This window comes from Miscanthus floridulus, chromosome 6 (genome assembly GCF_019320115.1).
Source record: "Miscanthus floridulus cultivar M001 chromosome 6, ASM1932011v1, whole genome shotgun sequence".
In the NCBI taxonomy this organism is placed as follows: Eukaryota; Viridiplantae; Streptophyta; class Magnoliopsida; order Poales; family Poaceae; genus Miscanthus; species Miscanthus floridulus.
Window position 1 is genome coordinate 123,197,565 of NC_089585.1, and position 10,734 is coordinate 123,208,298.

General features: G+C 44.3%; 2 protein-coding genes across 2 annotated transcripts; one reads left to right on the top strand and one right to left on the bottom strand.

Moving 5' to 3' along the window:
• Window positions 1-2,545: 2,545 nt before the first annotated feature.
• On the bottom strand, window positions 2,546-3,262 carry LOC136461157 (uncharacterized). The gene is made up of 2 exons (XM_066460576.1): window positions 3,092-3,262; window positions 2,546-3,049 (listed from the first exon to the last, which is right to left on the bottom strand). Exons 1-2 carry the CDS (start codon window positions 3,260-3,262, stop codon window positions 2,546-2,548), a joined length of 675 nt encoding a protein of 224 aa, XP_066316673.1.
• A 2,373-nt stretch (window positions 3,263-5,635) lies between these two features.
• LOC136461159 (ubiquitin-conjugating enzyme E2 28-like) lies at window positions 5,636-10,130 on the top strand. Its single transcript, XM_066460577.1, has 4 exons — window positions 5,636-5,705; window positions 6,665-6,687; window positions 9,714-9,818; window positions 10,011-10,130. Exons 1-4 carry the CDS (start codon window positions 5,636-5,638, stop codon window positions 10,128-10,130), a joined length of 318 nt encoding a protein of 105 aa, XP_066316674.1.
• The last annotated feature ends 604 nt before the right edge of the window (window positions 10,131-10,734 follow it).

The window sequence follows — 10,734 nt, forward strand, 5'->3', positions numbered from 1 at the left end:
CGCCGCTTCATCCTTGCTCGTCAGGAGTTGCAGCCATATGTAGCGACTGCAATCATCCATGATCAGGAGGAAGTACCGCTGACCACCGTTTGTGGCTGGCGTGATCGGCTGAAAGGTCCTAATGGCTAGAGGGGGTGAATAGCCTATTTAAAATTTCTACAACAACACTTAGCAAACCAGTTAGACAATTATGAGGTGAAGCAAGTGTTGCGCTAGCCTACTAAAATTACAATCCACCTACCACAATTCTAGTTTATATGGTTTCTATCCACAAAATAGCTATGTCACTACACTAAGTTAGTGCGCTCTCAAATGCTAACTAAAGAGCCACACTAACCAAACTAACAAGCTCTCATAACTAGCTACACTAAAGAACTTAACAATTAGTTTGCGGTATTGTAAAGAGAGAGAGCAAGATAGTTATACCGCCGTGTCAAGGAGTGAACCAATCAATCACAAGAATGAAAACCAATGAAGATCAATCACCTCGGAATCAAATGATGACACAATGATTTTTTATCGAGATTCACTTGCTTGCTGGCAAGCTAGTCCTCGTTGTGGTGATTCATTCACTTGGAGGTTCACGCGCTAATTGGCATCACACGCCAAACCCTTAATAGGGGGCCGCACAACCAACACAAGATGAGGATCACACAAGCCATGAACAATTCACTAGAGTATCTTTTGACTCTCCACCGGGCAAAGGTCAAGAACCCCTCACAATCACCACGATTGGAGCCAGAGACAATCACCAACCTCCGCTCGATGATCCTCGCTACTCCAAGCCATCTAGGTGGTGGCAACCACCAAGAGTAACAAGCAAATCCTACAGCGAAACACGAACACCAAGTGCCTCTAGATGCAAACACTCAAGCAATGCACTTGGATTCACTCTCAATCTCACAAAGATGATGAATCTATAATGGAGATGAGTGGAAGGGCTTTAGTTAAGCTCACAAGGTTGTTATGTCAATGCAAATGGTCAAGAGTGTGAGCTAGATCCGACCACGGGCTTAAATAGAAGCCTTCATGAAATAGAGCCGTTGTACCCCTTCACTAGGCACAACTCAGGGTGACCGAACGCTCCGGTCAGATCGACCGGACGCACCCTTCCAGCGTCTGGTCAACGGATGGCTGCCACGTCATACCTCTCTTCAAATACTGAGCGCCCGATCCCAACGGTCAAGTGATGACCGGACGTAGCATAGTGCCACGACCGGACGTAGGACCCCAGCATCTGGTCACTTCTAGTAAGGTTCCAGCTACAATCAAACGTGTTAGTTTGATCATGACTGGACACAAGACCACAGCGTCCGGTCATTTCCAGTAAGCCTCCACTCACGACCGAACACGTCTGGTCATGCTCAACCGGACTCACCCAGCATACGGTCACTCACTGTCTCCTCTGTGCGCTACCACGTCAGCAGGACCGGACGCACCCTGCCAGTGTTCGATCATAAAGTGACCTAGTGTCCGTTCGAAGATCGATGCCAACATCTTCACAGCTTCCATTGATCGGACGCTCTGGTCTAGTTGAGACTAGCGTCCGATGCACTCTGTGAAACCCTGTCTTTTTGTATAGGGCGCCGATGGCACCGTCGGACTGTCCGCACTCCGTCGGTGAAGTTTCTTACCCTTGCTTAAATGTGTCAACCACCAAGTGTAACACCTTGTACACATGTGTTAGTATATTTTTCACAAAATGTTTTCAAGGGTGTTAGCACTTCACTAGATCCTAAATGCATATGCAATGAGTTAGAGCATCTAGTGGCACTTTGATAACTGTATTTTGATACGAGTTTCACCCCTCTTAATAGTAGGCTATCAAATATAAATGTGATCATACTCGCTAAGTGTCTTGATCACCGAAACAAAATGGCTCCTATCACTTATACCTTTACCTTGAGCCTTTTGTTTTTCTCTTTCTTCTTTTTAAGTCCAAGTACTTGATCATCACCATGGCATCACCATCATCATGTCATGATCTTCATTTGCTTCACCACTTGGAATGTGCTACATATCTTATGATCACTTGATAAACTAGATTAGCACTTAGGGTTTCATCAATTCACCAAAACCAAACTAGAGCTTTCATCGGCCTGCGGAGGTCACCGTGGATGATCTCGAGAGCATCCTCCATGTGATACTTGGCCACCTTTGGGAATGATAGCCTCCTCTACTTCCCGGCCGGGCAGCTATCACATAGCTCGCCTCCGTGCTCGATGTGGGGTAGCCCTCGGAACATCTTCTCTAGCCGACCAAGTGCGTCGAAGCTGAGATGTCCGAACCAGGCATGCCACAGCCACGATTCCTCGGTGTGCCTTGTCGTCAGGCACACCGACTGCTCTACCTTTAGGTCGAGTAGGTACAATCGATTCAGGGACCTCCTCACCTTGGCAAGAAGTTGTTCCCGATCCCTGATCCTAGGGACTCCGTCCTTGATCAGTACCTCACTACCGCGCTCATCTAGCTGACCAATGTTGATGATGCTAGAACGCAGCTATGGGATATAATATACATCCATTAGCGCGCGGTGCTCCCTGTTCTAACACCTAAAGATGATGATGTCGTGCCCTCGGATAGCCACCCTTGAGCTGTCACCAAACTTCACCGTACTAGTAACATCATCGTCGAGCTCAGAGAAGGCTACCTTGGAGCCTATCATGTGGTTGCTGGCACTAGAGTCCAGGTACCACCGCTGCTCCTGCTCACTGCCCACACGTCCGAGGTGGACTTGGGCGCGCAGTTTGTCGAGGTTGACAGCTTTTAGGGCCTTCCCAGGTCCTTCCACCGTCGTCACCTCTACCTTCTCCTCGGCTTCAATGTCGTGCAGTGCATAGAACATCGCCATCAAGATAATGGCCTCATCATCATCATTAGCTTGCGCTAGATGAGCCTTAGCCTTCTTCTCCTGCTTGTGATTTGGGCACTCGTTGTCCTTCATTGTTGTCGCTTGCTCTAGGCGCTCGTCCACCACCCATAGACAGCCTGTCACATCCTCGATGGTGAGGGTGGATAAGTCCAGCATCGTCTCTATGGAGAGAGCGATCTAGATGTATTTTGCCAGCACAGAGTGGAGGTACTTGGAGACCGCATCCTCTTCGTTGATGGTGACGTCGTGGCTCTTCAGCTTGCTAATCAACGTATGCAGGCGGAGGGAGAAGTCCTCCACCATTTCACCATCCTTGAACTTGAGGTTGGCGTACTCCTGCTTTAGAAGCTGGGCCGTCGCCTTCTTTGCGCGGTCAAAACTGATGCGCATCGCCGCAAATAGCCTCCCACGCCTCCTTAGCAGAGCTTTTTATCCCCAACGGCTCCCTATACTCTGCCGGTACAGCAGCGAGGATAGCCTCCAACGCTAACATGTCATCTTCCTCATTGTCAGTGCCCTTATCAATAGCATTCTAGAGACGTTGGGCTCTAAGCTTGAGCTTCATGGTCACCGACCACTCTCCATAGTTGATGTGAGTCAGCATCGGCCAACTAGTGTCGCTGACCTCCCGCACCGTGCGAACAACGACCTCCTGTCGTGGCTAGGCAGCCACAGCAGTGCCACTGTTGTCACCCATCTTTGAACCGTCCGTCATTGCGAGCGGTTAGTCCAGCGACGGCACTTGTATGGCTCTGATATCACTTGTTAGCCCACAGGATCACCGACTCAGGTGAGTCGACCACTCACCAGTCTTGCCGAGCTCGACAAACATTGTTCGACCACACTCTATGGTCAGAGATAGAAGAAGACAGGAAGAACAGATCATACACACACAGTACAAGCACTAGCGTTGGCTGGAGTCTTGTTTAAGAGATGGCAAATCTGAACTCTCTTTACTGAGTTACAGTGGCAAACTATTTATACAACTCTATTTATCTAGTCCTAATACAACTGTCATGTGCTACAATAACTAGATAACACAACAGGACTGACTTCTACGCTGTCCCTGCTGTGGCTACAGTGAGGCAGGTGAGCCGTTCGGCGTCTGCCTTCTACAGTGGCTATAGTACCACAGCAGGGAGCCTTTTCGGCGGCGCCTTCCCTTGTTGTGTGTTCATATAAGGAAGCAGTAGATTATCTAACAATCACATCATACTACTTTGATTTGTTTGTATCAAATGTGCGATAGAGATGTCGCGTATAGTCCATGAAGATGGTAGAGTACCAAATCAAGCGGCTGGTTTGATAAAAAATGGAGTGTTTTCAGTTTGTTTTTATTTTGGTGGTTATGTTAAAGTTGCTTGGTATCACAAATGAGCTCTCACATGTCCTTCAAACAAAGGGTCTTAACATTGTTGTTGCACTTGAAGTTAGTACCTAGTACTTACAGCTTATTGGCTGTCATCTGTTTCTTTTTTAGGGGGTGTTTGGGACTGCTCTGCTCTCATTTTTTTAGCTCCGCTCCACCAACTCTACCATGGAGCAGCTCCACCATGGAGTTTGTAGAGCAAGTGGTATGTTTGGCACATAGCCTAGCTCCAGCTCTAGAAATGGGTTGTTTTTATGCAAATGGTCCATTATGCCCCTGATTGAAATTGCACTCGATATTTTTTTTTGAGAAAATAGAAAACAAATGATAGAAAATTAACAAAGACCATAACTCAATATAAAAGAAGTAGCAGTATCAGACATCTTTGTGATTGCATCTTGAATAATAAGTGCAGTGGTTGACTTAGCCTTCTTTTTCGGATCAGCAGCAACACAATGCCTTTTTTCCTGCAGGTGCACTAGACGTAACAACCAAGGGCTTGGCTGCCAGTGCCATGGCCACCAAGAGGCACTACAGCCGGTATGGTGCCTGGCCACTGGCCGCCCGAGGCAGGAGAGGGCCAGCCAGCGTAGGAGGCCGGCGCATAGAAGAAAAAGTCACGGCCTTTTTTCACGCGGCGTTCGTACGAGAGTTGAATAAATGGGAACGGGTGATTAGAGGGTGGTAATGTGGGTAATTATTTCTCAATTCCACGTGCGAGTATAAAACTTCAAAAACTAGAGTACCCCTTGAGCTGCTCTAGAAAAAAGGTAGAGTTTGCCCCTAACTCCATGTTTTTCTTGGAGTGGAGTTCCTAGAGCTAGAGGTGTTTGGCAACACGGAGCTGAAGCGGAGCTGGAAAAATGGGAATGGAGCCGTACCAAACACCCCCTTGAGAAAATTTCTTATTTGGCTCTGATTGAAACTTGCCTTTCTTTCTTGACCCTGAAACAAATTTTCTTATCTATTTGGCCTCACTTGAACTTTTGATTTCTAATCTGGCCTTATCGTCACCTCTGTCCAAGTTCATCAAGATTGATTTGCCAGGTTTTTGTTAAACTGACAAAAATGTCCCTAGGATATCATAGTGCCCAATGAGTCAGGCATGTCTCTCCTTCGTATCATCTCCTCCATCTATCCCGTCTCCCTCCCACTCTCCCTTCTCAACCCTAGCGGCGTCAGCGGTGGCTTGGCGCGTGGCGGGGCGGCAGGCCGAGCGGCGCAGCCAGGGCACAAGGCAGCGTGGCACGACCTGGGGGCGGTGCGGCCTGGGAGCTAGTTGGCGTCCTGAGCAGCGCATGCTGGGCGCTAGGGGGCGCCAGCTCGTGCTGAATGGAGGCCAACGGCAATCGTGTGCGGGGAGGTAGGTGTGATTTAGAGAGGAGACCGGATCCATGGGGTCAAAGCGGATCCTCAAAAAGCTCAAGGACCTACAGAAGGATCCGCCCACCTCATGCAGCGCAGGTGATTTAGATTCCGCCCGCCCTTCCTCTTTCACTGCTACAACTTTACTTTTTTGAATTTTCCATGATGGGAGACGACTTCTTCCCTGCGTTTGGTTGTCAGCGCGGTGCGATTCTTCGTGCATAGTTGCCAGATCTGCGTATACATCCACTGGGGATAGTTGTAAATAGTGATCACAAATTTTGAACTGACTAGGTTGTTGGTGGGATAACGAGCATGTCTTGTGTAATTGTGTAATTTAGGAAAAGGATTGTAGCTTGTCTATAACTCTATATGGTTCATTTGGACATACGGGTGTTCATTCCTGCCGTCCCTAGGTTTGCTTATTAGATCCGGAGAGGGACCTACCTCCTGCTGGTCATTTTTTGTCATGTTCAGGTTCCTGCATCAGTGTAACACCCCAAAATTTGCCACTTTTGAAAATAGAGTTAAAATGATTTATTTGTGAATTTTTGTGCACATGAAAATATAGGAAAATAAAAAATTTCATTAATTTAAAATTTATCATAAGGTAGAAACGTGTTTGTTGCATTCATGTCGGTCGCACCTCGTGTTTTTATGTGCAAAATGTGTGTTTTTTATATGTTTAGAAGACGAATATCTATCTCTATGAATTTTTCAGCTTCTTTCTGGAATTTAATTCCTACCTCCTTCACCTTAATCTTTATGTTCCAAGTTCCCAACAATCTTTTTATGAGCTCCAAATACTTTATTTGGGTTCATCATGTTCCAAAGTGTCTTCGAAAAATTTTCCCAAATTTTCGGAGGTCTCGGAGTATTTTTCGTGACTTAAATATTAATTCTGGACTTTTCTAGAATTATTTTACCCATGAAATTAATTAATTCCGAAAATAATAAATCTCTTATTTTTCCCAACGCTCAAAGCCCATGTGCAATAATCCTAATAAATTCTAAAGGCCCATGCATTTATTTACTAATGGGCTTTAATGATTATTTAGGACTATTGGTAAATGTGGAGAGGGTAACATCAATTAGTATCATATCGCTAGTTGACGTGGATGTGGGGAGTTTTTCTTCCTATATATATCAACCAACTCCTTGGGCAAAGCACACCAAAACTATCATATGGAGAGCCCCTAGTTTGGGAAATCCCTCGTGTAGTAAATTATATTTTTCTCCTCTTTCTCTCGCCGTTGCCGTCGCCGCCGTCGCTGGTTTGTTTTAAAAGAGCCCCTCCAGTTTTCTATTTTTAAACCCGCAGCCCATAGCACTTTTTCAGAATCTGTTTTCTTCTTTGGAAAGCGTAGTTTCGTCGGTTTAGATCCAAAATACGTTTTCCCTTATTTACAGTTTTGGCACTAATTTTGTTTTAGCCATAACTTTTTCGTTTTAACTTCGATTTGACCCGTTCAACTTGCGTTAGGTTTATAATTTCATAACCTACATGGTCGTACTACTGTCAGATGTGTTTTCAACTTTTAAAATTTGTGATTAGATTTAATCTATTATTTTAATAAAGGAAATCTTGTTTATTTCATATCTTTTGCGTTTTAGATCCGTTTTGACCCATTCAAGTTGCGTTAGATTTATAGCAACGAGAACTACGCGTTAGTAACAGTGGTTACCATATTACTATTTCTAAAATTTCATGTTTAAATCATATCTTGATTAATAATTATGCGACTAGATTTTATAAATAGAATATGATTTGTTTCACTTTAGTTTTATAAATCAAATCTAAATTTGACTTAAATTATAATCTCTATACAATATCTTATATATGTTTTTATATAATTAAAACACATGAAGCTAATAGTTTTATGAGTAGATCTTTTGGTAGTTGTATCTTTTCAACCATAGCTCCAATTAGCGTGTTTTTCATGTATGTGTGTTCGTAGCGAGACGTAGATTCATTCTACAAACTTTTCATCTTAATTTGATGTTTGATGTATTGTTCTAATTTAGATCTATTGTTTGCTTCGTGTATGATTACATAGATGCTTATGTGGTGCTTTATGATTTCGTCCAGTCGGTGAGATATACGTGGTGATCAAAAAGAAGAACGTTGTAGATTAAAGCTTATCAAAGGATCGGTGTTTAAGGCAAGTATAGCATGGGATCTTCCTTATTGTCCTATACACCTTTAATCATTTAATTCATACTGCATATGTCTACCTTGACTACCACTAAGGATATCCTAGTCTTTTGTACTTGTGCCTTGTTACCTTTGGGGTATTGCATTGGGTAGTTTGATGCTAGTGCTCAACTACAACCATGATCTTGTAACTTGACTAATGGAATATGCAATAAACACTAAAAGATGTTTTTAACAATATGGAACAAGGGGGCTAGAGCATTGGGCTATTTTATGGTGCTCTAGATTTCTCTCCCTAAGGACTTATCTGTAAGTGATCATCCGGGACTTACAGTACAACTATGAGGGCTACATGGCTCTGGCTTTAGCTCAGTATGAGGACCTTTTCTAGCTTGTTAGTGGTTACCTTTATGGCGCAAGAGGGGTGTGTTCCGGGTTGGATATAGTGCGGTCTCTGTCCGTCAGTGTATAGGCTACGCGTCATTGTGCCTGTCGAAAGGGAAGCCCTACATTCGTAGGCCACAGAAACCTAGTGGCCCTAACTTATTAGACGAACCTTTGAAAGGCTTTATAGTGAACCTTGCCGACCTTTCTTGGTAGTGGGTCAAGAGGTTGGCCGCCTTGGGCGAAAGGGTAAATCACGACTCACAGTGAAAGTGTACAACCTCTACAGAGTGTAAAACTGGTATATCAGCCGTGCTCACGGTCACGAGCGGCCTTGGAACCCTTACAGAATAGATGATGAACACTAATGATATGGATGATGAAGATGCTCACTATTTATTACTGTTTATGCTATTCATTATTCATGTTTACCTGATCATGTGTTTATGGGCTTGTGATAAACTTGTTGCTACTCAATTGCTAAAATCATGACTCATTAAAAGCTAATCGCAGTGAACTAGTGTCAGCCTTTTGAGCCTCATGAACCCCATATTATATTTGTTGAGTACGACATGTACTTACGCTTGTTTTATTTTTCAATTATTTGGGTAAAAATCCCGGATGGGTACCAGATTGCTAGTCTGAAGGAGTTAGGCTTGTGATCAACCAGTCAGTTGTCCCTGTGGTATCAGAGTCTTCGCCTGAAGATCGGAGTTGTCTTTCTGCTGTCTATGCTCTGATGTTATACTCTTTATACTAATACGCTATGTATTTAAGTATTGTCCTTTGATATTACACTTATTTGTAGCTATATGTGAGATTTGACTTCCTAGGCTCACATATGGTGTGTATCTGGTTTTGTTCTTAAAACCGGATGCTACAATCAGGGTCGCACAGGGCAGTTACATCGTCCTGCCAGTAAGAAATTCATCTTTCTGTTCAGGCGGCTTGAGTAATTTTGTCGGCATCAAGCAAGTTGTTGTTGTTTAGATAAGTGCAGCGCTCACGCACCATGGTAGTCATGTACTTGAGCATGCAAACCTGCTGAGTGCTTCCAGAGCCATCAGCCCCTACACTGTGACACTAGCAAATCTAGTATGCTGATGTATGTACATAACAACAGTCTTCAGTTGTGCTTGTACACAGAACTAGCAATTAGTTTCCATTTGTTTATGCACGTCAGTTCATATGAATTATTGGACCCCCATTCCTGTTACACCAGTTGTCCACTTATTTCCTAGATGGCTAGATCCCAATTAGAAGAATTACTAGCATGGAACGTCTCCAACTAATTCTGAATTTGACACTTATGTGTTGCTTGTCAACAAATATCGACACTGCCCATGACATGTTATAATCTGTGCACGCATACTATGATTTCTATGAAATTGTTAGCTCTTTATTTTGCCATTCCATTCTATACTGGACCACTGGTTTGATTTAGCATGTTTAATGTGAGAACCAACCTTGTTCTTAACAAAACTTAGCTCTATCTACACATGCGCATTAGCAATCCAACTGAATCTGAAATACCTGTCTGTGTGCTCATCATTTATTACATTTTGTAGGTTGCTTTCAAGACAAAGGTTTTCCATCTGAATATCAATAGCAATGGGAGCATCTGTCTTGGTATCTTGAAGGAACAATGGAACCCTGCTTTGACAGTTTCTAAGGTTAGTATTTATTCTCTTCTCCATGTAACATTGCTACAAGCTACTTCAAGATAACTCTAGTGTAGCCTATTTAAGAAGTTGGGATCATCTAGCAGATTCTACAGATTAACCAAAACATACCAACCTCCTGCACACTTATCTGTCAACTTTTCTAGTTTGCATCTTTAGCTAATACATGCCCACAATTTTTAGGTCCTCCTCTCAATTTGTTCCCTTCTAACGGACCCAAACCCTGATGATCCATTGGTCCCAGAGATTGCTCACATGTACAAGATTGACCACGTGAAGTACGAATCTACTGCTAGGAGCTAGACTCAGAAATATACAATGGGCTGACATTGCTGGCTGCTAGGAAGATGATGACCCAGTTATCTGCTCGTTACACAAGCTGTGGGTCTGTCCTAGATCTAATGCACTGCTCTTGAACACATCGCCAATGACAATCAATAAATGGAAAAGCAAAATAGGCAGGCGCGGCGGCAGGTGTGATTTCCCGGGGGCCAAGGGCGGCACACGGCAGGTGGCGGCGCACGGATGCCAGGCACGGCTTTGCCAGGGTGCGGGCGACAGACGGCGAGACACTGGCGGGGCCACGGACGGTGGCCTGTGGGAGGCGCGGCTTTGCCAGGGGCCGCATGTGGCAGGCAGCGGTGGTGGAGTCCAGACCGAGCAGAGCTCGTGGTTTTTTGGCGATGGTTGTGGAAAGTAAAGCGTGTTGCTTTTTTCCATGGCCCTGGAACCGCTGCTGGCATTGTGATGTAAACGCTACTATAAACAACTTTGAGCAGGCAAATTAGCATGGAACAATCAAGCACCAAACCCCACAAATGCTCTTTGGTTCCTCATAATATTTGAGGGGTAAGTTGGTCATTTCATATACCACTTAATACCGTTAGAGGCCGCCGCTGACGGTAAG